The sequence below is a fragment of the Centroberyx affinis genome, unplaced genomic scaffold (assembly GCF_046629955.1).
Source record: "Centroberyx affinis isolate AG114_WGS23_722 - 3 ecotype Tasmania unplaced genomic scaffold, CSIRO-AGI_Caff_v1 ptg003325l_1, whole genome shotgun sequence".
Classification (NCBI taxonomy): domain Eukaryota; kingdom Metazoa; phylum Chordata; class Actinopteri; order Beryciformes; family Berycidae; genus Centroberyx; species Centroberyx affinis.
The window spans coordinates 1-27,500 of record NW_027281326.1 but is presented as its reverse complement, the minus strand read 5'-3'; the positions used below and the strand labels follow the sequence as shown (position 1 = coordinate 27,500).

Here is a 27,500-nt window from a genome sequence, read left to right as displayed (position 1 = left end):
AGAGTTGGCCCTGGGTTGGCCAATCAATCTGAAACTGCACATGGGCATTGAGCATTGGCATAGGCAGGGACTGACTGATTTTTACATTTTCCCAAATTTACGCCGTTTATGCACATTTTTGTCTCTTGACTTTATGTATGTGGTTTACCAGTATTATCACATTTATATATATATATATTTATTTTCCAAAATGGGTTTGTATGTGAACTTGTTAGATAAATGTCATAAGACAATAGTCACTTTAACTTACTTTGAGGACTAGATGGACTGAGACTCATATGGACTTGAGGCGGTCCTTACTTGATGCCCTGTTGATGTTTTCTCTTTATGCCTCTCTTTCTTCCTGGGAAAGTAATAGGGCTGCAACTAACGATTATTTTCATTGTCGATTATTTTCTCGATTAATCCATTAGTTGTTTGGTCTATAAAATGTCAGAAAATGGTGAAAAATGTGGATCAGTGTTTCCCAAAGCCCAAGATGACGTCCTCAAATGTCTTGTTTTGTCCACAACCAAAAGATATTCAGTTTACTGTCATAGAGGAGTAAAGAAACCAGAAAATATTCACATTTAAGAAGCTGGAATCAGAGAATTTTGACTTATTTTGCTTAAAAAATTACTCTGATTAAACCGATTAATGGATTATAAAAATAGTTGGCGATTAATTCTGTTCCACTAAAACAAAAACTACAAAAATAAAGAGATAAAAAAAAAAAGATTCAGTGCTGCAGTCTGCGGCACAGAGCCAGTTAACAGCTGGGAAGATGAACAGCTGTGTGTCTTTAATTAATCACACGCGTGACGTGAAGCACACGGTCCGTCTCAAACTGTCAGGAAGCTTCTCTCTTCTCACGTTCTTGGATTTGATAATCAGCCGACCTGTCTCTCTGCTGCTGCATTGCATTCTGGTCTCTCTCCTGCTCCTGTGGGTGGAGAAATTGGTCTCTCTCTCCTCTTCTACGATGGATTTCTCCCTGTATGATTGTTGAACGTCTCTCGGTGCAAAATGGCGGCTCTAGAGAGAAGCCCTCGCTCTTTGATTCTGAGGGACTGACACCAAAACCTGACGTTTACCGCTGAGGTTTTACATCCTGAAACATTTTCTCATATCAAACTCCATCTTAGCTGCACTGGAAATATTTCAACATGACATCACGTCGTTTACGTTTGGCCAGTTATCCACTGGAATAAGAAAAATACACCAAACAACAAAATGGACTCAGAAATGTCAGGTACATCACGAATAGCTAGGTTTTTTTTTTAACAGTGTTTTAGGATGGATTTTTCCTTTAAGTTAGTCTTTTTTATAGCTGAATCATCAGCTTTTCAGTCTAGCTCTTTTTTGGGTCACCAGGTTTTTAAACCAGTGACACTTCTGCAAAACAGACCAACTTTAGCTATTTGCCCAAATACTTAGGTAATCAACCTCTCTGCTTGAATCGGTCAAAATAAGAAGCAGAAGTGTTGGGTTCAGTTATGTTCCCGATTGACTGACAAACATAAAGTCAATCATAATCAATCAGGTTAGACACTTACTGGACCAAATGATGACAGGAACACTGATGTGAGCGGGGAAGCCCCACTGTCCTCGTTTCAGACTTAATCTCGCAGTGTTTCTCTTCCTCTCTCTCACTGTCTCCGCTTCCTACCACACTCTCTCTTCTCTATATCTTTATCTTATTCAGCGCATTTATTTATTTCCACTTGGTGCCGAAGTGTGAAACAGGATGAGTTCCACTGACTGAAAAGTGTGTGTGTGTGTGTGTGTGTGTGTGTGTGTGTGTGTGTGTTGTGTACTCTGCCTGTCAGTGAGTCCCAGCAGTCTGCTAGTACAGTTGTTCTCACGTAGCTGTGATAAAACAGTGGTGACACACACACACACACACACACCCACACGCACACTCCTACGCATACAAACACACACACACACACCCCTTTTATCACACAGCATGTTAACCAGATACTACAGTATTGACATGTTGGTGCTGGCATCCATTCAGCGGATGTTTACTCTCTTGTCATGAGGCATTTTGGCTCCAGACCTAACTGTTAAAAATAGTTCAGCCTGTACAGTATCTAATGGATTCCTGATCTCGCCTCCTTTCAGTCAGAAGTGAAAACGAATAGGGAGGAGTGAAAATTATGTTAATGATGTTTAACAACACTAATAATTTGAGGGTTCCTCTGTTATGCATTTCTTTACTCGTTGAGGTGGATTCTGATGGGTTTCGACGAATGAAAATAAAAATAAAAAAGGTCATTCCAGTATTTCATGGCTTTCTGAAGCAAGGATGGAGCAACATCTAATGTATATATTTAAAAAAAAAAAAAATTATTTAACCTTTATTTAACCAGGCAGGTCAATTAAGAACAAATTCTTATTTACAATGACGGCCTAGCAAGAGGACTAAAGGACTTCTCGAAGGGGAAAGGGGACAAAAAAAAAAAAAACATGCAAAAGCAGACATATATACTTTTTTTTTTTTAAGTAACGCATTATATATTAAAATATATTAAAATAAACTTTGTCAAATGTCATTTGTACTTTACATTATTTGGCCAATTTTAAAAACAGAAAGATTAGCAAATGGGATCCAATACTGCCCCAATTTATTTTCGGCAACAAAAATGAATCCGGATAGAAACCTGCAGAACATCTGACAACCAATCATCCAGCTGGTGCTTAGGAGTCAGGTAGAGGTGCGGCAAGCGGGTCTGTATTTGTGTGTGTGTGTGTGTGTATGTGTGAGTGTGTGTGTGTGTGTGTGTGTGTGTGTGTTTGTTTTCTTGTACTTCTATCCTTTTGAGAATCATTTTGAGTTTTAGACCTTTGGAGTCAGGACATTTAGGTTGAAGGTTAAAGTTAGCTTAGGGTTAGAGAATGATTGAAGTCACTGGTAAGACACACGTGTGTGTGTGTGTGTGTGTGTGTGTGTGTGTGTGTGTGTGTGTGTGTGTGTGTGTGTGTTACCTGGCTGCGGATCTGCCGGCTGCTGCTGGGAGTCAGGTAGTGGTGCTCCAGGTACCAGCCTCTCTCCTGGTACAGCAGACTGGAGCCGTGCAGCAGGCAGAACTGCACCAAACACACAGCAGGGACACTTTATTCACTTTGCTTCACACGATACACACACACACACACACACACACACACACACACACACACAGAAAGTAGCTCACAAAGGCTTCACAAAGCCGAACGAATGGTTGTGATCATAATCCAACAGATGATTTATTTAGAGAAAATCCTACGATTTCTCTTTAAAATCTTTGTGTGATCTCTCTCTCTCTCTCTCTCTCTCTCTCTCTCTCTGTCTCTCTCTCTCTGTCTCTCTCTCTCTGTCTCTCTCTCTCTCTCTCTCTCTCTCCCTCTCTCTCTCCCTCTCTCTCTCCCTCTCTCTCTCTCTCTCCCTCTCTCTCTCTCTCTCTCTCTCAAATACCAAATGGGCTTTTTTCATTTTTGTTTTACTACTTAATTTTCTGTTCTACATGTGGATTTTGATGTGGATTTTTACATTTCTGTTTCTGAAAAGAAAATAGAAAATACACAGACCACGAGGCTCTGACTTTTAAATAGGAACGTTTTGATTTCGGGTTTCGGGTCTGGTTTTGGGCCTGAACGTCGCGGGCTTGGGCTTAATTTCCAGGCCCGTGCAGACCTCTAGTGTGATACTTCAAACAGGATTCAAGATTCAAAACCAACCAGGCAGACACAGGAAACTCTTTTATAAACTTGCTGCATAAAGAAAACAGCATCAATTATCTGATTACCTCACTAAATACATGCTAATCTTCACATAAACACTGGCTGTTGGAGGAAAGTGTGCCGGCATCGCTCTTTATCTTTAGCTGCAACACTGTCTTGGAAAAGTGAAATTTGAGTAAAGTTAGTTGTATTGGTTGAGTGTGAAGTCAGTGTTGTTGTTGGGACAGAAAAGCATCTGGTTAGTGAGCGTGAACAACAGGCTGTTTTGTTTCCACCTCAGTGTGAACAGAGAGGAAATGGAAAAACAGACATGGCTGCTTTAATAGAGGGTCTCTTCACAGCTTCTGTGTGTGTGTATGTGTGTGTGTGTTTGTGTGTTTGTGTGTGTGTGTGTACACGCGTGTATTTGTGTTTCAGAGCTAACCGCCACATGAGATCAAAGCAAGGAGTGGAAAACAAAACACACCTGCGTCGACAACATGATCACCTCTGACCTGAACACCGGAGTCCGGCTCATTTGATCATAAGCAGAAAATGTTTGGAAAAGCTTTTTCTTTATGCAAATAGTTGCTTTCAGCTAAAAAAAAATCTGGCTGGCCATCCATGTTGATAATTCCCATAATTCACAGTTAGCCTTCCTTCACTGGTTGAAGTGAAGTGAAGCGATGTTTCTGATCTTTCTTGTTTTCACCTGTTTTTTTTATTCTCATGTAAGTACAATACTTGAGGGCAGGGATCCTCAACCTTTTTCATATCAAGGACCATAATTTAGTCCACATCAGAGCCACAGACCCCCATTTGATGAGATTTTGTCTCTCAAACCCAAATCTGAGAATATTTCTATTGTTAGATATGATTTTGTCCAAAATTCCATGACTATCTGTACTGTAGAAGACAGATAACAGAGAAACTATGATCAAAACAGTCATTCTTCTACATTCTCTAATTGTGTTAACTTCTTGTAAATGAAATAATTCTGAAGTTTAACAATTCATCAATTTGCTGGGGACCCCCTGGAACTCTGTCAAGGACCCCTGGTGGTCCCCGGACCCCATGTTGAGAACCACTGCTGTAGAAGACAGATAACAGAGAAACTATGATCAAAACAGTCATTCTTCCTCATTCTCTAATTGTGTTGTAAATGAAATAATGGTGAAGTTTAACAATTCATCAGTTTGCTTGGGACCCCCTGGAAACCCCTGAGGGACCCCTGGTGGTCCCCGGACCCCACGTTGAGAACCACTGCTTTAGGGAAAATCTCTCAGTTTGTACACATGCGTTAGTAACCGTTGTAGTTGAAATCAATATCATGATAATCCATTTTTTTTTATGATGATATAGATCATGATATGGCTCACATATGCAAATTCACGTTAAACAAATTAATGCTCATCCCATTGAATCGAATGGTAATGTCAGGAGTGATGAAATTTTCAAAAAATATTTCTAAAATGTTTCATAACTCATTTTGTGAGAGTTTTTGAATAGAATTTGCTTGTCATCATCAGGTCAGACAGCAGAATTGTGCGTCACGATATCCCAAAATCACCATGTCATCATCACCATATGATTCCACTGAAAGACGATAAATGATGATATTGAATTATCGCCCGGCCCTAAACCGCTCTAAGAAGCCATAAAACAGGTTTCTTTAGCCTACCTCGCTGCATCACTTTCATGTCCACATTCACAGTAAAAAAAACGCCCTGTCAGCTGTTATTTAATGTACAGCAGTGATTCTCAACCTTTTTTCATATCAAGAAACCCTCAGTTAGTTCACATGAGCGGCCACTCTGACTCAAAACTGAGAATATTTTTATTGTTAGATATGATTTTGTCCAGAATCCCATGACTATCTGTACTGTAGGTAGAGAGATAACAGAGAGACTATGATCAAAACAGTCATTCTTCTACATTCTCTAATTGTGTTAACGTCTTGTAAATTAAATAATGCTGAAGTTTAACAATTCATCAGTTTACTGGGGACCCCCTGGAACCTCCTCGAGGACCCCTGGTGGTCCCCGGACCCCACGTTGAGAACCACTGATGTACAGTCGGGTCTCAAACCGCCCTGTCGCGGCTGATTTAGCGATACCGGCCGTCTGTCTGCACATCATCCTGCTCATCACACAGCTACTTTCCACAGACATCAATCAGCTGAAAGTAACTGACAAGCTTTGGCCAAAAAGTCCCAGCAGAACTGCAACCGTAAAAGAGCGGTTTGAGGTCTGTTATTCAGAAACTTCTTTTGAACTTCAATACCCAGAATTCCCGTAAGGTGACGTCAGTAAACTGTTTATACCGAAGGAAACCAAAGAGACGAGAGGGGAGAAGATCTAACGTCGGAGAGTCGAGCTTTCTCTGGACCGAAGCCTGTTTGTGACTCAGAAGGTTGTCGGTTTAAATCCCACAGCGGCTGGGGAAGTCTGACCAGGCACTGAACCCCCCCCACCTGGTACTGAGCAGCTTCAGGTGTGACTGTTTGTAACTGTATTGAACTGAATGTGAAGCATGGCACTGTTCAATAAGGACGATCAGTTTTTCTATCCTATTTTGAGCTTGAATTTCCCTCTGTTGATACAACATAATCAATAGCTTTACCCTCTTTTTGTTTTCTTCTTCTTCTCCTGTTAGGGAAATGAGCACAGGTGTTTTTGTATGGATAAGTATATGTAGAAGTGTATGTGAGTGAGTGAGTTGTCTAATGTTAATTGCTCTTTGGGAGGGTTACTTGTGTTTAATTGTTGTATAACAAATATAAATCTTAATAAAAATATCTGAATAAGAAAAAGGATGAACAGCTGACTTTCCCTGGGAATAACCTACGTTTAAAAATGAAGAGTTTCGTTCCAAAATTATCCAACATTTACAAAAATATATTTACACCAACTTTTTACACCAACTCCCCCATATTGACTGCTGGCATGAAAGTTCAGCACATTATGGGTTAGTGTTGAGTTAGGAGTCGTCTTAAGACATTTTTTTATAAAAGAGTTCATTTTTTGAGGACAGAATCATTTCTGTTTTTCAAATATTGCCATATTTTAGGTAGCATAACTTTTCTAAAATGAGGTATCCACCAGTTTAAAAATAAATGACACCCAGTCTCCCATACTGACTGTGAAGTGAGGCACATTATGGGTTAGTGTTGAAGTTAGGAGCCACTCTCAGACATTTGAATTTGAAAAATTCATTTTTGGAGGGCAGAAGCATCTACCTTTTTCAAATATTGCGTGATGAATTTCAGCTAGCAACATTTTTTTTCCAAAATAGTATAGTGTTTTGGAATGAAACCCTGCAAATATACAGTAGATATCATACCTGGCAGGCACACTGAAAAAGAGAAATGTTGTACTAAAATGAAATGTCCCTGTAAATCCGGACTGAAGTGGATTCACACAGGGAGGAGCCTCGAACAGAACGATATGAACCTCATGACATTTCCTCAGCTGCTGCGTTTCACTCTCACACTGAAACCAAATATGAAACTCTCTATCTGTCTTACTCTCTCTCGCTCCGTTTCTCTCGTCTCGTGCCCCCCCCCCTCCCCCCGCCCTCCGCCCCCCCTACACCCCACTCTACACCCCACTCTACATCCCCTATAGCAAAATCATCAAACAAATGCAAAAACAATAAAAAACACACCACACACTCCCCCCTTAAAAAAGAAAAAAAACAACATACACATCCACACACGAGTGATATTTCAGAGGCAGGCTGCAGGTATTCAGATGAAAGAAACGGAGACGGTGTAACGTGCGCTAGGTGTTTCCCCTAAAGAGGGTCTGGATGGCTTTTAACCCCACTCATACAGACAGAGAGAGACATAATATAATATAATATAATATAATATAATTCACCACCTTCATACCAAAACTCCCACTTCTGCACTTAACAAGATGTGTCGTTTTCAACACATTTGTTTTACTTTTCAACACAATATAAGTCACAGTGTTAATCCATGAGTTCCTGATTATTTATTCAGTCTCCATCATCACTGTGGTGTTTCTGCTCTGCTCTTCCCACAGATCACCTGTCAATCAAACAGTGTGTGGGCGGAGCTTGGATTTTCTGTTGCTGCAGTTTGAGTTTCTCTTCTCTTTGTCTGTTCAGCCATGGTGGCTATCGCTGCTCATGCTAACTACCCAGTTCTTCTTCTTCTTCTTCTTCCGTTTATTCCAAACAAACCAGGAAACGTAAAACGCATCACTTCCTGTGCGGCAGAGGATTTTTTCCCGGGAAAGAGCGACCAGACACCGGCTGTTTAGAACAGACAGTGGAGAAGATTTCATCATCACTGTTGACCCTCCAGGTTACTAAAACTCTGTCCGGTAAACAAGCTAGTTGTGAGTCATGTGACTTTTGTTTACAAGCCCTAATTCACTTGTAATTGGTCATTGTGAACCTAAATGAACCAAAAGAAGCATCGCGTTAGTTCAGGCAGAACACTGAAGCCGTGCACGCCATCAGCTGATTGGCTATCAGCGTCCAATCCAAGCTGACTCTCATCACCAATCACATTCAAAAAGTCAAACTCCCTCCTCCACCCCAACCTCCTCCTGTATTATCTGCTCCCAGGATGCTTGTGCAAGCTATCTCTATCTGGTTTTATGTTGGTTCATATTATTAAAGGAATAGTTCACCCAAAAATGAAAATTCTGTCATCATCTCCTCCCCCTCATGCCAGTTGAAACACAGGTGAAGTTTGTCCATATAACACACAGGGAGGCTGCAGCACAACTCCATAGCAGCCTTCTCCAAAACAACTGAAGTCAGTGGGGACCAGTTCTTCAGAGTTCCAAAAAGACCTACAGTATATTTACACCATCATTTAGTGCAAATCTGAACTACAGCTGATTGATTTGCAACAAATAATGGTGTATAGGTCTTTCTATTCACAGTGTGATTGTTTGGCTGTTTTTGTTTTGGAGCTCTAAAGAACAGGTCCCCATTGACTTCAGTTGTTTTGGAGAAGGCTGCTACCAAGTTGTGCTGCAGCCTCCCTGTGTGTTATATGGACTAACAAATTTCACCTGTGCTTCATTTGATGCATGAGGGTGAGTAGATGACAGAATTTTCATTTTTGGGTGAACTATTCCTTTAATGATATGTCTACTATGCCTTGGGGGGGTTTATTGCGCTCCCCACAGAATCTCTCGCATGCTGCTTGGATTCATTGGGGAGCACCATCAAGAGCAGAGCCTTTTCCGCCAAATACAACTGTATAACCATTAGTGCTATAATCTCCTTTGACGTAAGTGTCTCTGACTGAAATACAAAAAATGCAACAAAGTCAACTTTTCCATGATGCTTCAAATTAAAGAAAACCAACTGTAGGTGTGATCGCTCCAGTGGTTCTCAACATGGGGTCCGGGGACCACCAGGGGTCCTTGAGGGGGTTCCAGGGGGTCCCCAGCAAACTGATGAATTGCTAAACTTCAGCCCTATTTAATTTACAAGAAGCTAACACAATTAGAGAATGCAGAAGAATGACTATTTTGATCATAGTTTCACTGTTATCTCTTTACCTACAGTACAGATAGTCATGGGATTCTGGGATTCTCAAAATCACATCTAACAATAAAAATATTCTCAGATTTGGGTCCGAGAGACGAAATGTCATCAAATGTGGGTCTGTGGCCCTAATGTGGACTAAATTAGGGGTCCTTGATATGAAAAAGGCTGAGAATCACTGCTCTAAAGGGTCTATGTGTAAGTTCTGGTCCAGTGCTGGCCTCTATCGTATCAGCGTTGTCATGGCAACAACACTCTGCCCGTCCGTAGAGCGAGACGGCCATCAGCATGGTGGGCAGGTCGGACTGTTTCAGAAGCAACGACAATGAACCTTCTATCATGCTTTACAGAGTTAGGGCATTTTCTTCAGTCAGTGGACCCTTGCTGTGATCAGGATCCTGACATCACCACGACTCCTGCCTGTCTGTGGGTCTGGGGAACATTTCGAAGGTATAAGGAGGATTGGAGGACGTTTGGAGGATTATATACATGCCGAATTTACCAGGACACCCTACCGATTCGCAATAGAGTCTGAAATTATATTTTCCGATGTGTGTTTGTTGCCAACAAGCAAGGTAAAAAAGAAATTGCCATATTTTTGAAGGGACCTTGGTGGCGGCGGGAGGGCCTTCAGCCTCGGCCCGCTCCTGTGCTTCTGAATGCAGAAATCTCTGTTCACTTTGTTTCACTCACTACCATTCAGGAACCTGCTGATATTTACTAGGCATATTATGCTTCAGTACAGCAGAAATATTACACATAGACCCTTCAAAAGTACAGTAACTTGTTATATATTTTTTGCTATCAATCATTTTGTAGTAGTAGGAGTAGGAGTAGTATTTTTGGAACAAAACTCCTCATTTGTTGTCATTTCTTTTGTCTTTTTTTTCTGTTGACATGACAGACACGCATGTTCCATGTTCTGCCCTGGGTGTGTATGTGTGTGTGTGTGTGTGTGTGTTTGTGTGTGTGTGTGTGTGTGTTTGTGTGTGTGTGTGTGTGTGTGTGTGTGTGTGTGTTTGTGTGTGTGTGTGTGAAGTTTCCATAGAGAAGAGTGGGCTGACTCAGAATGAGAACTCAAGGTTTCCTCTACAAGCCTGAGACACAAAAGAGGAGTGGAAAACTGGTTTCACACACACAAACACACACACACACACACAAACACACATTTAGAGACCAACAAATACATACCTTATGTTCACACTCAAACACGATACAAGTTACGCACAGGCACAAAGACACACACACATACTGAAACACACACACACACTAACCCAAACATACGTACAAACACAAAAAACATACAAATGAACATAAACATACACATACAACAGACAAACATGCAAAAACATGAATACACACATAAAAACACACACACAGAATGAAACACAGCAACACACACACACACACACACACACACACACAAACATACATACAAACACAAAAAAACCCACAAAAACATATAAACGAACATAAACATACACACACACAAACACACACATATATTACACACACAGAGACCAACACATACATACCGTATACATACTCAAATACACACTGATACACACACACACACACACACACACATACCTTTGTTAGCAAGGTGCGGTCCTCCTCCACAGGACAGCGTTCAACAGCCAGAGCAAACTGCTGCAGGGTGACTGAGCAGAAACACACAGGGGGCAAAACAAACAGCCGGATCACCACCAGGGGTCAGAGGTCAACAGCCACACACACACACACACACACTAACACACAGGAACCTGACGGGCTTTAAGCTTCACACTGCATCATATAAAAGACGTGAAGCGGTTGTGTATTTGATGTAGGCCGGGGGGGTTTAAAAGTTTTTTAAATCGCAAATTTAGTCAATTTAGTGAATCAGAAAACGAGTCCAAAGGTTAATTTTGGGTCCCAACGCTGCTATGGGAGAAATATTTCAACTTAAATTACTAACTTTCTTTTTAAAACTTTAGTTTCAGATTAGATTAGAATAGATGAATCTTTAATGTGAGTCGCTGCAGTAACAAATAATAGGATAAAGCAGAAAAATAGAGGAAATGGGGTGTATCAAATATAACATTACAGCTATAACATTACAGCATATTAAGTAAAAAATATATGAATGAAACAAAAAACATGAAAATATATGAGTTCACAGCTGATATGCAGGGTGTGCAAAATAACAGCAGAACATACCCAGATGAAGAAAAATACATGAAAAATCTGAAATCTGAAAATTATGTAGGATGTGAACATATGAAAATACAAGCTGTCAATCTGTGTAATTGATAATTAACTTCATAATTTTTTTGGGGGAAAATACATTCAACACTGCTTCAGACTTGCAGTTAAAACTTTCTATGCAACGTTTCTATATTGTTTATTTCTATACTCTATATATTCTATATTGTTTACACGAGTTGTGTTTTCATCATCCTTTAAATCAGTGGTTCTCAACGTGGGGTCCGGGGACCACCAGGGGTCCTTGAGAGGGTTCCAGGGGGTCCCCAGCAAATTGATGAATTGTTAAACTTCAGCATTAATTCATTTACAAGAAGTTAACACGGTTAGAGAATGTAGACGGATGACTTCTTTGATCATAGTTTCTCTGTTATCTCTCTACCTACAATACAGATAGTCATGGGATTCTGGACAAAATCATATCTGACAATAAAAAATATTCTCAGATTTGGGTCTGAGAGACAAAATCTCATCAAATGGGGGGTCTGGGGCCCAAATGTGGACTAAATTAGGGGTCCTTGATATGAAAAAGGTTGAGAACCACTGCTTTAAATAAATGATAGATTCTTATATTTGTCATATCCTCTGCGGTGCATATAAAGCAGCCGGTAAGGCCAGAAGACAGCGGCCACAACAAAGCAACACACACCTTCTACATTTCTTTTTGTCTTTTTTTTTTTTACTTTTTTTTTTTTTTTAATGTGCGTTATATTTCTGACACACATCTGTGAGGTTTTAATATTTCCACACAGCTCACCTTTCACACGGCGAGCCTGGCCGCCCGCTCTCTCTCGCTCTCTCGCTCTGTTTTTCATCTTTTTCTCTGTCTCTCTCTCTTTTTTCTCTCCCACTCTGTCTTTCTCGCTCTCTCTCTCTCTCTGTCTTTCTCTATGTCTCTCTCCCTCACTTCCTCTCTCACTTCTCACTTCTGCTCTCTCCTTCCCATCCTCTCTTTCCCTGTTTTTCTTTCCTTACCTCTTCTCTCTCTCTCTCTCTCTCTCTCTCTCTCTCTCTCATCTCCTAAACATCACAGATCTGGGCCTGCTTTGGCACTGTAGGGCAACTCTCTGCAAAGGTGTGTGTGTGTGTGTGTGTGTGTGTGTGTGTGTGTGTGTGGGAGGGCAGAGAGAGAGAATGGAAAGGTTATGGTCTTCTAGGTGAGAAAAGGTGTCTTTTTTTCAGTTTGTCTAGCTGGTTCAAAGAATGTGCAAAAAACATGTAATGACACACACAGCAACATAAAACACAAAAACACGTGCGCAACCGCTCACACACACACACACACGCACACACACACACACACACACACACATAAACACACAAACACACACACAACTGATTCCAGTAAAAAAAGGCACTCAAATACAGTACACACACAGGTACATTTAATCACACTCTTTCACTCTCCCTCTCTCTCACACACACACACGCATGTACACATGCACGCACACACACACACACACACACACACACAGAGACACTCTCCCTCACACACACACCAAAATAACAACTGTGTTGCATCATCACCCAACTGCCAACTGTGCAACAGCATGAAGAACACTGCATTCTACTAAATAATAATTTGAACATCTGTATATAAAATAATAAGTATAGTCTAATAATATCAGAAGTATTATCATCATTATTATTAGTAGTAATAGTAGTAATACTAGTGTAATAGGCATGACGTAGTTATAGTTGGTATTCACTGTTGGTATTAGCTGGTAGTATGAAATGCCAAAGTACCAGTAGTAGTACCAATAGCGGTATGTAGTACCAGTAGTAGAAGTAGAATTAGCAGTGGCAGTAGCAGCAGCAGTAGTTGCTATAGTAGTGACAGCAGTAGTGGGGGGGGGGGGCTGATAGTAATACTAGAAGTGATGGATGCAGTAGTAGTAGTAGCAGCAGTAGCAGCAGTAACAGCAGTAGTAGGAGTAGTAATAGTTTCAATAGCAATAGTAATAGTAGTAGTAGTAGTAGTAGTAGTGGTAGTAGTAGTAGTAGCAGTAGTAGGAGAAGTAATAGTATCAATAGCAATAGTAATAGTAGTAGTAGTAGTGGTAGTAGGAGTAGTAGTAGTAGTAGTAGTAGTAGTAGGAGAAGTAATAGTATCAATAGCAATAGTAATTGTAGTAGTAGTAGTAGTAGTGGTAGTAGTAGTAGTAGTAGTAGTAGTAGTAGTAGAAGTAATAGTATCAATAGCAATAGTAATAGTAGTAGTGGTAGTAGTAGTAGTAGTAGTAGTAGGAGAAGTAATAGTATCAATAGCAATAGTAATTGTAGTAGTAGTAGTAGTAGTGGTAGTAGTAGTAGTAGTAGTAGTAGTAGTAGTAGTAGAAGTAATAGTATCAATAGCAACAGTAATAGTAGTAGTAGTAGTAGTAGTAGGAGAAGTAATAGCATCAATAGCAATAGTAATATTAGTAGTAGTAGTAGTAGTGGTAGTAGTAGTAGTAGTAGGAGAAGTAATAGTATCAATAGCAATAGTAATAGTAGTAGTAGCAGTAGCAGTTTTGGTCTCTATTGCTGTAACTTGTCCATTTCCTGTCATCTACTGCACTGCAAAGCACTTGCATTCACTTGTACGAAAAGTGCTATATCAATAAAGTTTAGATTGACTGATTTATTGATTGATGGGTTGATTGATTGATTGATTGGGTTAGTATTGATTGTTAGTACCTGTGTGTATGTGAGCCAGAGCCAGGCTGCTGATGTGGTGCAGACAGGAGTTCCAGGCATCAAAGTACGGATCTTTATTCTTCTCCAACTGGAACAGGACAATAAGAGAAACAACTGGTGACACAATACATCCTGGTCTCTCTCTCTCTCTCTATCTCTGTCACACACACACACACACACACACACACACACACACACACACACACACACACACCTTGGCGTAGAGTCTGGCTGCCAGGCTGCGCTGGAGGACTCTCTCTCTGTAGGCCAGGGCCTTCAGCAGAAAACTGAGGTCGCCCACCCGGTCCGCACTGAAGCCTAGGAAACTACAGACAGAGAGGGAGACATGATCTACTGCACGGCTGTATGGTATGATAATGCAATAATGTGTGTGTGTGTGTGTGTGTGTGTGTGTGTGTGTGTGTGTGTGTGTGTGTGTGTGTGAGAGAGAGACTTTTCATGGATTTTATGGATTTCCACTGCATCTATCCTGCATTAGTATAACAGACAATTGCTTTGTGCATGTTATACAGTAGAAGCAAATTTGTATATTGTAACACAAAACTCTACTGTCTCTCAACTAGCCACAAAATTAGAGTTTTGCTCCCTATGAAGCCTTCATAAGTTACAAGGAATAGTCTGATGACTGGTTGGTTGAGGCATTTATTTATCTTTTTTTTTAACATTTATTTAGTGCTTTTAACAGACAGGTTTGTCATGAAGTTTGGACAGGACAGATAGAGGAAAAATAAATACCAGCCGGCGTGTTTAAATGAAGTTTCCACAAGTCGAGTCATTCTGGCCTAAAACAAAATAGGTCACATTGTCTCTATTTCAGAAACATTTTGCATGTTGACCCGCCTCCAAACTGTGGCTGTTTGAAAACCTCTGCAGGCAGACCCATGCAACCGAATAATTTATGCTGTAAATTAAATGTCAGAATTGATTGCTGCCACTGGGAGGACCGTCTTCAAACGAGTGTATGTTGTTAAAGGTGCATTTTAACATCAATAAATCAATATCACATGGATTTTGAGACATAAGTATAATAACTGTAAACAAACACGACTATTGCCGAGAAGACTGGCAGTCTCTACTTCTTGTTTTTGGCTGTCTGAGACGGTATTGAATGACAGTTTTAATGACCCCGCCCACTACTACCAAGGCTGTATCTGATTGGTTGTTCTGACCTGGTTCGCAGGCTGTCTGAAACACTATCGGTCCAGTTTCTGAACCCGCCCACCAGGCTGTTCCCCATCTGACGAGTGTACTGGGACATCAGCTCCCGCACCACCACCTGGAAGAGAGCATGCACGCACACACACACACACACACACACACACACACACACACACACACACACACACACGTCCTCATTACACTTGCAAGTGCTTTCTACCGATTTACATTCATTCCTTGGTACTTAAACCTTAAACCTTAAAGTTAAACCTTTTATCTTTAACTCAGATTCTGCTGACCCCCCTGGGAAAACCTCAGTGACCCCTGGGAGTCCCAGGACCAGAATTTGGGAACCATTTGCCAAGCAGAAACACCATCTCTCCTTGACTTTGTTTTGATGGGAAATTTTCAGTCTGACCATTGAGATCTGGTGTTTTCAGATGTCAACACTGTGTGCCCTCACTTGGCCTGAAAATGTGATGTGTCTCTCATGACTGTATTTATTGAGGCTTTGCACTGAATACTGAGCTAACCGAATTACAACGTGACATCTTCACATACATTGTGAACCCGGCTCCCTCTGCACAGGCTCCCACAGAGGCTCCAATCTGTCTTCAATGCGAGAAAAATCAGATTTGTGTGCCTCTGGACATTCACTTAATGCATTCTGGCTTCAGCAGATGACAATGGTCGCTTTCAAATGTCAAGTGGAGCTGGAAGCCTTGTGACCGAAGGAGAAAGTTCTTCTGCGACAGATGAGGACAGGGAGGTCAGTTTAGGACCAGAGGACATGTCTCCACTGTCCAGGGTTTAGCCTGGCCAAGCCTGCTCTAGTTAGTAAGTTAGTTAGTCAGTTAGTTAGTTAGTTAGTTAGTTAGCCAGTTAGACAGTTAGTCAGTTAACGTTAGTTAGTTAGTTAGCCAGTTAGTTAGTTAGCCAGTTAGCCACTTAGTCAGTTAGTTAGCCAGTTAGTCAGTTCGTCAGTTAGTTAGTTAGTTAGTTAGTTAGCCAGTTAGCCAGTTAGCCACTTAGTCAGTTAGTTAGCCAGTTAGTCAGTTAGTTAGTTAGTTAGTTAGCCAGTCAGTTAGTAAGTTAGTTAGCCAGTTAGTCAGTTAGTCAGTTAGTTAGTTAGTTACCAGTTAGTTAGTTAGCCAGTTAGCCAGTTAGTCAGTTAGTTAGCCATTTAGTCAGTTAGTTAGTTAGTTAGTTAGTTAGTTAGTTACTTAGCCAGTTAGTCAGTTAGTTAGTTAGCCAGTTAACCACTTAGTCAGTTAGTTAGCCAGTTAGCCACTTAGTCAGTTAGTTAGTCAGTTAGTAAGTTAGTTAGCCAGTTAGTCAGTTAGTATTTAGTTAGTTAGTTACCCAGTTAGTCAGTTAGTTAGTTAGCCAGTTAGCCAGTTAGTCAGTTAGTTAGCCATTTAGTCAGTTAGTTAGTTAGTTAGTTAGTTAGTTAGTTAGTTAGTTGACCAGTTGGTCAGTTAGTTAGTTAGTTAGTTAGTTAGTTAGCCAGTTAGTTAGTTAGTTAGTTAGTTAGCTAGCCAGTTAGTCAGTTACTTAGTTAGCCAGTTAGCCAGTTAGTCAGTTAGTTAGCCAGTTAGCCACTTAGTCACTTAGTCAGTTAGTTAGTGAGTTAGAACTTGGTCAAACCTGGTCTAACCCTAACCATGGACAACTAGTTAGCCAGTTTCTTCACTATCTTTAGCAGCAAACCTGACATTCACAAAATGGCCAAACACAAGCTCCCACATAAAGGATTAATGGCCATTTATTCTATGTAGAACATTTCCTGTATATGAGGGAAACATTTTGCGCAGCATTCAGCTTTGACTGTAAACAGGATCAATTTGTTTCACAACTTAAGCCATAGGGAGATGAATAAGAATGAAACCCAGCATTAGTTTCACTGTAGGTCTGGAAAACTAAAGAATAATTTCAGGTGCACGAGATGTGTGCTTGGTATTTTCAGAACCAGCTGCTGTTTTACTTAACTAACTACTGCTTTAGACGACGATAACCGTGCTGCTGTTTTGTGTTGAAGCCAGGCTTAGTCACGCTGCTGATGATGACACGGCCGTGTTGTGAAGCAGTTTGTCGATATAGCGCACCATCTTCTCTCTAAGTGATACTGTACTTTGCATCTCATTTTATGTGCATTTTCTGCATGAGCAGTGGTGCACAAATCTACATCAAAGTGTCTGACTGTACTGTGCATATTTGGCGGTGCTGTGCTGATTCTTAGCGCATGACTTAAAACGACTTAAAAATACTCTTTATCTGAACTTAAAAACAGGTCCTTTTCAAAATACGATATTTATAGATAATATGAATTACATCATTTAGGAATTTGTGGCTATAATATAAAAACATGGACTGTTTTACATCAAACAAGGACAGGCAGTTCAGTTCAGGTAAGCTTTTATCATGTTTTATCTATTTTTATCTGAGCTAATGCCTAGAGAGGTATGGCCGGAGTACACAAACACACATGCTGATTGATTGATGCTGATTGAGTTACAGCTGGACCTGACTGACCTCCAGCGGCAACAGCATTCTCAGGGCTTCTGCACACTGAGATCTGACATTTTACATTTTAAAGGGGCGTGTTTTTCGTTTTTCCTACAATATTATATCATTGCCTTGAATCGATGAAACACACCTTTTGTCAAGTGAAAATAATTCATACCAACAGTTAGTTCCGGTCGAGTAATTTGACATTCGATGAGTGCTGATATACAGTATAACATCACTGGACGTTTTACTGTATGTATCACTCCGCTTCACAGGTGTTCTGATATAGCCATGACTAGGCTGCGTTCACACATAACGTTTATCTGTGCAGAGAAAGCTCTGCCTGGAGCTTCTTGCGAGGAGAAATAAAAAGCGGATCACAACAACTTTATCTGACGTTAACCGAGTAGCTGGCTAGCTAACCGGCTGGTTAGCACTTCTAGCAGACAATACAGTGTTGTGCAACATACAAATGCTTACCAGATATTCCCAATGTCTACACAAAACTCTAACTTCATTCATACCTAGTAGCGACAGTACAAATATGGGTACAGGAGGAGGACGTTTGGGAAGAAAGTAAGTTGAATTCGTCTGTGTAAACCTCAAAGTAGCTAGCTAGCCTGCAGTCGGGAAACAGTTAGCTGTTGCTTGGCAACACTTGGTAGTGAATCCTGAGGGAACTGTTTTTGTTGGCGGAGACGAATAAAAGACAAAAATCACCCATTACTTGATGAATAGCTTTGTTTATACAGCTGTCGTATAACAGCAATATCACACTCGAGCAGTACTGTATATCAGCACGGCTGTGATCCGGTCGTAGGCACGAGCAGAGCCACTGCTCTGATTGGCTGCCAGTACTACAACCCAACTTAATGCATTCTGGCTTCAGCGGATGACAATGGTCGCTTTCAAATGTCGAGCGGAGCTGGAAGCCTTGTGACCGAAGGAGAAAGTTCTTCTGCGACAGATGAGGACAGGGAGGTCAGTTTAGGACCAGAGGACATGTCTGTCCAGGGTTTAGCCTGGCCAAGCCTGCTCTAACCAGAACTCTGGACAACTAGTTAGTGAGTTAGTTAGTCAGTTAGTCAGCTAGTTAGTTACTCAGTTAGTCAGTCAGTTAGACAGTTAGTTAGTCAGTTAGACAGTTAGTTAGTCAGTTAGTCAGACAATACAGTGTGATTGGCTGCCAGTACTACAACCCAACTGTGTTCTGATTGGCCGTTTCAGAAGCAACATTTTTTCTAAATACAACTTTGATGAAAAAACATATAGCCTAGTACAACTTCACAAGTTCCTTAACTTTTGTTTATTTATTGTTTATTATTATTATTAACTTCTATTTTATTACTTTTACCTCACTGATCTATTGATCTGTCCTTTGTCTTTTGTCTCTGTTGATTGTGAAGCACGTAACTTTGTTCTGAAAAGTGCAATACAATTTAAGAATATTATTATTATTATTATATTACAATTTTCACTTGTTTTTTTTTTGTTTTTTTTACTATGTAGGATCATCCAAGAGTGTAAAACCATGGAAAACACCAAGCGGTGCCTGCATGTGGGAGACGATGTGTTTTCTCTTCCCAGATACTCCCAGCGGGTCACTAATGGATTTTCCCTGCTGTGGCTGACTGGCCGGTTGGTCAGTCTGTTGACCCTGTGGTGGAACCCAGGCTGCTGATTGGCTGTCCTACCTGCAGCATCACCACGTTGTCTCCTTCGTAGGTGACGAAGACATCCGAGTCGCACTTCAGAGCGGAGATACGGTTCTCCATCATGAAACCCTGCAGGTAAAAACATACAGTAGATTCAGTACAGTATCCTCCTCCTCCTCCTCCTCCTCCTCCTCCTACTACTACTACTACTACTACTACTGCTACTACTACTATCACTCCTACTACTACTATTACTACTAATAAAAACACAAAAACTTCAGAGTAGGACAAAACATCCGGTACAGTATCCTACTAACTAGTACTTCTACTACTCTCCATCATAAAACCCTAAAAATAATACACAGTAGATTTAGTACAGTATGTTTACTGCTGCTGTTGTCACTACCCTCTACTACTACTACTACTATTAAGATCACTACTATTACTTTTATTACTACAACTACCACTACTGCTAATGCTATGATTACTACTACTACAACTACTATTACTACAACTGCTACTAGTCCAACCACTACTACTAATTTTACTACTGCTACTATTGTTACTACTATTTCTACCCTTACTACTGCAATAAATATTACTAATACTACCAACGCTACTACTATTACTACTACTACTACCACTACTATTAATACTACTACTACTGCTTCTACTGCTGTTATTACTGCTATTACTACCTTTACTATTAGGCCTACTACAACTATTAATACAATTGCTGCTACTATTAATACTACTACTGCTATTACTATCATTAATACTACTACAACTATTATTATTACTGCTGTTACTACTACGACTACTACTACTGCTACTACTACTAGTTCTTAACCGTCACCACTACATGCCTAACCTTAAGTCTAACCCTAACCTAAACCTGATCCTAATACTAATCTTAAACCTAAACTCAAATCCAAACCTTAATCTAATCCCTTGAAATAGTGAGGATCAACCAAAATGTCCTCACTCTGAAGGTCTAAAACTCTAAAACTCAAACTGGTTCTCACGAGGATAGAAGTATAAGAACACACACACACACACACACACACACACACACACACACACACACACACTGACCATGCCCCCGGTACACTCTCTGCACTCCTGCAGACACTGCAGGTTCTGCCAGGTGCTGTAGGCCTTGAGTCCGGCCATCAGGGCCTGCAGAGACCTGCTGCTGCCCAGATCCTTCCCGCTGCACAGGACATCGTCCATCATGGCTGCCGCATGCCTGAAACACACGACAGGCAGCACACACACACACACACACACACACACACACACATGCACACACACACACACAGGCACAGGGAGGCACGTATGCACACATAAGAGACAGAAATACACAAGCTACCAGTCAATCTGAAGACTTTCATTCTTTCATTCCAAAACAGGGTTTATACATGTTGATAAACTACAGTAAACAAAGTATCCTGCACAATAGTTAAAGCTAGTATCTTTACATTTCATCAAATGGTCGTCTAATTTCTAATTTAGTGCAGGGTAAACCCACCTCAACCCTCAGTTTAGAATAGACAGAAAGTGGTCTCAACCTGGGTCTTTAAAAGAAAAAAAAAAGTACATATTAATCCTAATTCATTTTTGTTTATATTTCTAGCTTGCCACATTATGCTCTCCAACTGGGAGTCAGAGTTTATCTGCCTTTTTATTTACCAATACTTGTAATAAGAAAAATAAAACTTTCCTGTTATCTGACTCTGCATGCATGAAAATTGAAATTCCAACAAGCAGGGAATTTTTGTTCCGAAACGGAGCAGAGCCCTATCAATTATTATTATTATACTGTATATTACTTTTACATATTACTTATTACATCTTTAAAGCTTTGTCAACTGCTCTCCTTTCACATTGCTGTGGTTCAGTTTCACGCACGTTGGACGAGCTGCAGGGCTGCCACAGATAGAGCTGCAACGATTAATCGATTAATCGATTAGTTGTCAACTAAATTAATTGCCAACTATTTTGATAATCGATTAATCGGTTTGAGTAATTTTTTAAGAAAAATAAGTCAAAATTCTCTGATTCCAGCTTCTTAAATGTGAATATTTTCTGGTTTCTTTCCTCCTCTATGACAGTAAACTGAATATCTTTGGGTTGTGGACAAAACAAGACATTTGAGGACGTCATCTTGGGCTTTGGGAAACACTGATCCACATTTTTCACCATTGTCTGACAGTTTATAACCCAAACAACTAATCAATTAATCAAGAAAATAATCAACAGATTAATCGACAATGAAAATAATCGTTAGTTGCAGCCCTAGCCACAGATATATTTTGCCCTCTGCCAGTCTGTCATTACCTGGTAGTGAAGGTGAGAGCCAGAGCTGCAGCCAGGTGAGGCATCAGTCTCAGGTACTGAGTCTGGTGCTCGATGATCTTCACCTCGTCCTGATCCTTCGGACCGAACTGTCGACGACTGGAGAGAGAGAGAGAGAGAGAAAGAGAGAGAGAGAGAGACAGAGAGAGAGAGAGAGAGAGAGAGAGAGAGAGAGAAGGAGAGATTCAGGTTAAATTATTCAGGTTAATGAAGCTTTGATGCCTATTTCCTTACAAAGTCACATGTGAAATCTCCCATTTCTAAACCATGTATGATGTTTACGCTAAAACTAGGGTTATTACCTGAGTAGAGAAGAAGGGAAATACTCATTTTTATTTTTTGGAAACTGCTTTGTTACCCAGACATAGTAATGTAGAATATAGTAATATTGTTTTTATCACAGTCATGTCAACAGAACACCTTTGACTTGAACTGAGAGAGGAAATGTTCATTCAAGTCTGAAAGAGAGCGAGAGAGAGAGAGAAGAAGGCAATAAATACGTAAAACGAGTAGAATGAAGATTTCATGAGGAAATGAAACATGTCTGGGTGTTTTGAAGTGATGTGTGTGTGTGTGTGTGTGTGTGCACATGTGTCCTTTCATCAGCGCTTCCTTTGGAGCATCTGTGTGCCGTCACCAAAAGGTTTTGTAGAGTGTGTGTTCCCACTGAGGTGTGGGTGTGTGTATGATGTGGTCACACACACACACACACACACACACACACACACACTCTGCACCTGCAGCATGACGAAAAGTTTATCAGTGAGCGAATCTAGTGTAAACCAACAGCACAGGTGTCTCTGGTGTGTGTGTGTGTGTGTGTGTGTGTGTGTGTTTTGAGATCATTTTGCCTGTCTGACGTCAGTATTCCTGTACTGTAGTTTGAGTGTGAGCAAAGTACAGTGTGATTACAACAATTCATTGCTTCATTATTTCAGTTTTCATCACTGGAAGCAAACACACTTAATTTCTTTATTTCATACTCAAATCTTTTGTGGAAAAATTCCAGGCAATCGATGATGTCTTCAGTGCCAAGAAAGGTAACATCTGATTTAAATCGAATTAAAAGTAGATGTTCGATCAGGCTGTTATCATTAAGTGTTTTTGTTATTGTTAAAATTGCATCTCCCATTCTCTCGTAAAAGGAAGCGAGAAATTTTCTGTGGGCAAAGTGTTGGAGAATCTGACACTGAAAGCAGATAACAACACTGATATTTTTGGACTGAAACTACTGATAGCCAATACTTTATGCTGATATTCAATATCTTTAAATTTGAAAAGAAAACAAAAAACTGACAATTATTCAGTGTTTCCCCGAGAGAAAGCCTCTGAAACAGCATTTAGAGCATCATGGGACACGAGGAGGAGGAGGAGGAGAAGAAGAAGAAGAAGAAGACGAAGAAGAAGAAGAAGAAGAAGAAGAAGAAGAAGAAGAAGAAGAACCACATCACACAATCATGAATAGTTGTGTGGAATCTGATCAAAATGTCGCATTCAATCAATCAAACTGCATCATATCCATCATACTGACTGGACCACATCCAATATTTGATGAAACTCTAATCCTGACTGCAAACTATTCAAACTATTTCCATTATGACTGTTATCACTGAGGCTTGGAAGATATCTCCTCTGATCTGAATCTTGATGTTTCAAGCCAATGAAACCATTTGAACCTGGTAAACAATCAGACAGAAAAACAGAGATGTGTGTGTTTACAGACTCAGGGGAAGTCCTTTTTTTTTCTGCCAAATCCACCACAACCTCTATTCAACTTGTCCTTTCATGCCCCCCCCAACACACACACACATACATACACACTGCCCCCCCCCCGCCCAACACACACACACATACACACTGCTCTCTCCCCCCTTCTCTGTTCGGGGATACCAGCCTCAGAGGAAACCCCCTCCCTCCCCCCCCCCCCCCCCGCCTGCCTCCCACGCATCCACCTACACAGTGGAAACTTCTGTCTGCAAAAAAACACAAACACACACAAACACAGAGGCAGGTTGGTAAGGGAGGCCGCCTGTTCAGGGCTTGGCTTTCAGGTGATGTGGATGTAACACATCCTCTGGCGGCCATGTTGGAGGTCCTCAGCTCTTTCAGAACAGCTGTTTCTAAAATATACAGCTTGTCCATCTCAACAGAACTGAACGGACATGGTTCAATTCTGTGCTGCTTCTGACTGGGAACTGATCATTTCATCACTGATCCATCTGAACTTAGTATCTGGTCAGCTAACCATCACTGTCTTGTTGTAAACACATCTGATTAGCACACTAGCTAGAAGCCAATTAGCAGTGTTTAGCAGTAGTTAATATTAGGTTGCGTTGTTCATTTAGTCTGCTGGCTAGTCAGCTAGCTAACAGCTTGTTCAGGTTAACTGAGCTGAGTGTTTAGGAGTAGAGACTAGTTAAGTTAGACGGCTGGCATTTATCCTTATTCTGGCCTGATGAGGTTATAGTGTTTACCGTAGTATGTGAAATATGACCAAGCTGACTGTTTGTGTTGTGTTTTCCTTTATTTGCTGTGTATTGTATGTTGTTTTTTTTTTTTTTTTTTTTTACAAGCACTTTAAATTATTGTCAATTTGTGTTTAAAAATCAATAAACAAAGTTCATAAAATAAAAAATAAAAAAAGTTAGACAGCTGGCTAACATACGGTGGCCAGACGTCCCGGTTTGTCCGGGATCGTCCCGGTTTCAAGATGGGTGTCCCGAGTCCCGACAAAGATCTGTAAAACACTAAAATGTCCCGGTTTTCAACATTCACTACCAAATTGTCCCGGTTTTCACCACAATTAAAATAATAATAATAGTATTATACTTGTTTTCAGCGCTTACATAGACGTGTATCATGTTCTGTCCCGCTCATTATTACCTAACCCAATCAAAAAACATAATCAATGCACCACGAGCCTGAATTCAACACTGATTTGTGTGTCAATCAATCAATGTGTCATCAAGGCTGTTGCCTCTGACACTTGTGGCTCTGTCTGACAGAATCTGTCAGTACGCTCACGGTTAGCCGTCATGCCGAAGAGAAAGTCGGTATTTTCTAAAGATCTCCAGAAGGCTTTACTCTTTTCTTCGTGAAGTAGCCGGCAACGAAAATGCTGCGTTCTGCACACACTGCTAGAGAACATTTTCGGTCGCGCACGGTGGAAATGCCGAGGTAAAAGATCATATTAAGACGGCCAAACATAAGCGGTGGCTACAAGCTAGTAGTAGCACCGTTGCGATCTACTTCAGACGGTGATCTGAATCTGGCAGCTCAGGAGGGACCTTTGCCTCCCATCTGGTGAAACACAACCACTTAAGGGTCCCGGTTTGGGGGTTTGAAAATGTGGTCACCCCTAGGCTAACATGTATAGTGTCCCATTAAGATCATCACTCATATAAGACTATAGGCCTAACTGTAGTGGCTGAGCAGTTCTCAGTGGCTCTGGCTAAAGTCACAGTGACCTACATTAGGAGACAAATCTACCTTATCACACTAATCACTACTTACTTTTCTAGCTTGGTTGTTATATATTTAGACGTTGTTTTTATGCTATATGTATGTATTTTTTTTACTTTTTCAGAATGTAGCTGATGCTCTCATACAGACTGACTTGGAACAGAGACTCAGTGTCTTGCTCAAGGACGCGTCAAACTGACATGTGGCTGTCGGTAGTGAGGGCGAAACGAAGCCTTCTGAAGCGTTACGGGTTTCTGGCACACCGGGTCGAAAATGGGTTCAGCACTCGAAGCTTCATATGAGATGATCGAACCTGCGCTCTGTCAGGTACAACATGTTAACTCTCACCACAAGGCCAACCTGCCGCCTGGTGGCGTTACCCTAACCTCTGTGGACCAGACTGGTCCAGGGACCGGCTCTGAAAATGAACTAACTGTAGCTAAAATGCTTTGGTACAACCAGCATTGCCCATGTGGAAATAAAACAAACTATATGTGAACAGGTCCATTCCACAATGAGATATCCTCCATTTGGAAATATGTGCCACAAAATTATCTTTAAAGGATAAATGCTACTGTAGTATTTCAGTCGTTGGTTGACAAAATAAAAACACTTTCTGGATCCTCTGTATTTTAGAGCAGTGATTCTCAACTTTTTTCATATCAAGGACCCTAATTTAGTCCACATTAGAGCCACGGACCCCCATTTGATGAGATTTTGACTCTCTGTCTGAGAATATTTTTATTGTCAGATATGATTTTGTCCAGAATCCCATGTCTATCTGTATTGTAGGCAGAGAGACAACAGAGAAACTATGATCAAAACCGTCATTCTTCTACATTCTCTAATTGTGTTAACTTCTTGTAAATGAAAAAATGGTGAAGCTTAATAATTCATCAGTTTGCTGGGGACCCCCTGGAACGCCCTCTAGGACCCCTGGTGGTCCCCGGACCCCACGTTGAGAACCACTGTTTTAGAGATACTGAATGATGCACTTCTTGCAGTGTTTTGTTTTTATCCAAAACTATGGGTACATCACTTTGGAAATGAACTCTTCATATTCTTATTGACCTGCAGAATTCTCCTGTCGCCAAAAAGTCAAAAGAATTGAGAGAAAGTGGCTGATGTTCCTATTGGCCTTCATGTATAACTGACACTTATCAATACATTATCAATGATTTGGCTCAGTCACAGGGTTGGGAAATATTGCATACACATGGAAGACAATGTTAGCTGTCAATTATGGAAAAAAACACAACAAATACACAAATAGGAGAAAGGCCACACACACACACACACACACACACACACACACGTGTCAAATGTGAGGATGCAGAGAACACACGCAACAGTGGTTGCAGCAGCGGAACAAAGCAGGGCTCCCTGTGTGGGCGGATACACACAGAACGGGATGTTCTCTATGCTGATACACACACACACACACACACACACGCACACACACACACACACGCACACACACACACACACAAATACACAAGAACACACATGCATGCACATACACAAACAAATGCACACACCGACACTCAGCAAGCAATACAACACAAGTGTGTGTGTGTGTGTGTACGTGTGTGTGTGTGTGTGTGTGTGTGTGTGTGTGTGTGTGTGTGTGTGTGCTGTATAGATGGAGCAATAACAAACACCTCAGAAATCTTTTTCAAAGGCGTTGTAATTCTAAACTATAATTACACTAGTTGCACTATTCTGTTCCTGAAATGACTATTCACTTGAAAGAAAGTCGTGTGTGTGTGTGTGTGTGTGTGTGTGTGTGTGTGTGTGTGTGTGTGTACCTGTGGCTGTATCGGACTGCGATGATGAGGCCCAGCTGTAAGTCAGAGGGAAACAGCAGTCATTTAGATGCAGAGAGCAGTGTGCTGCAGTGTGCCTTGAAATTTTTACACAAAAACCTTCACTGGGCTGCACAATTACACCTGAAATAAAAATCCTTATTATTTTGCAGAATATTGTCGTCACACAACTGTTGATCATGATCAATAGTGTTGAAGATCTGAGGAACAAACTGACTTCACTGCACTTCTGACGTCTCATATGAACATCTTGACTGTTTCCATCTACATCAGGCTTTCTACATGAAATTTATTCATGGTTTATTTGATAGGGACAGATACAATATAAATAGACAAACTGAGAACAGCAATCCGATGCAAGTGTCATAGTGTT

The 27,500-nt window shown here is 40.8% G+C and overlaps 1 protein-coding gene across 1 annotated transcript in view; it reads right to left on the bottom strand.

The window, feature by feature from the left end:
- Nucleotides 1-27,144, bottom strand: part of LOC139660502 (acyl-coenzyme A oxidase-like protein) — a gene marked incomplete at its 5' end in the record, with an annotated part of 33,871 nt that extends 6,727 nt beyond the window's left edge. Inside the window, 9 exons of the mRNA XM_071538661.1 lie at nucleotides 2,971-3,072; nucleotides 10,807-10,877; nucleotides 14,140-14,227; nucleotides 14,354-14,465; nucleotides 15,330-15,436; nucleotides 19,521-19,610; nucleotides 20,577-20,730; nucleotides 21,822-21,938; nucleotides 27,110-27,144. Coding sequence (XP_071394762.1) covers nucleotides 2,971-3,072; nucleotides 10,807-10,877; nucleotides 14,140-14,227; nucleotides 14,354-14,465; nucleotides 15,330-15,436; nucleotides 19,521-19,610; nucleotides 20,577-20,730; nucleotides 21,822-21,938; nucleotides 27,110-27,144 — 876 coding nt within the window. The remainder of the gene's footprint in view (nucleotides 1-2,970; nucleotides 3,073-10,806; nucleotides 10,878-14,139; nucleotides 14,228-14,353; nucleotides 14,466-15,329; nucleotides 15,437-19,520; nucleotides 19,611-20,576; nucleotides 20,731-21,821; nucleotides 21,939-27,109) is intronic.
- Between the last annotated feature and the right edge of the window lie 356 nt (nucleotides 27,145-27,500).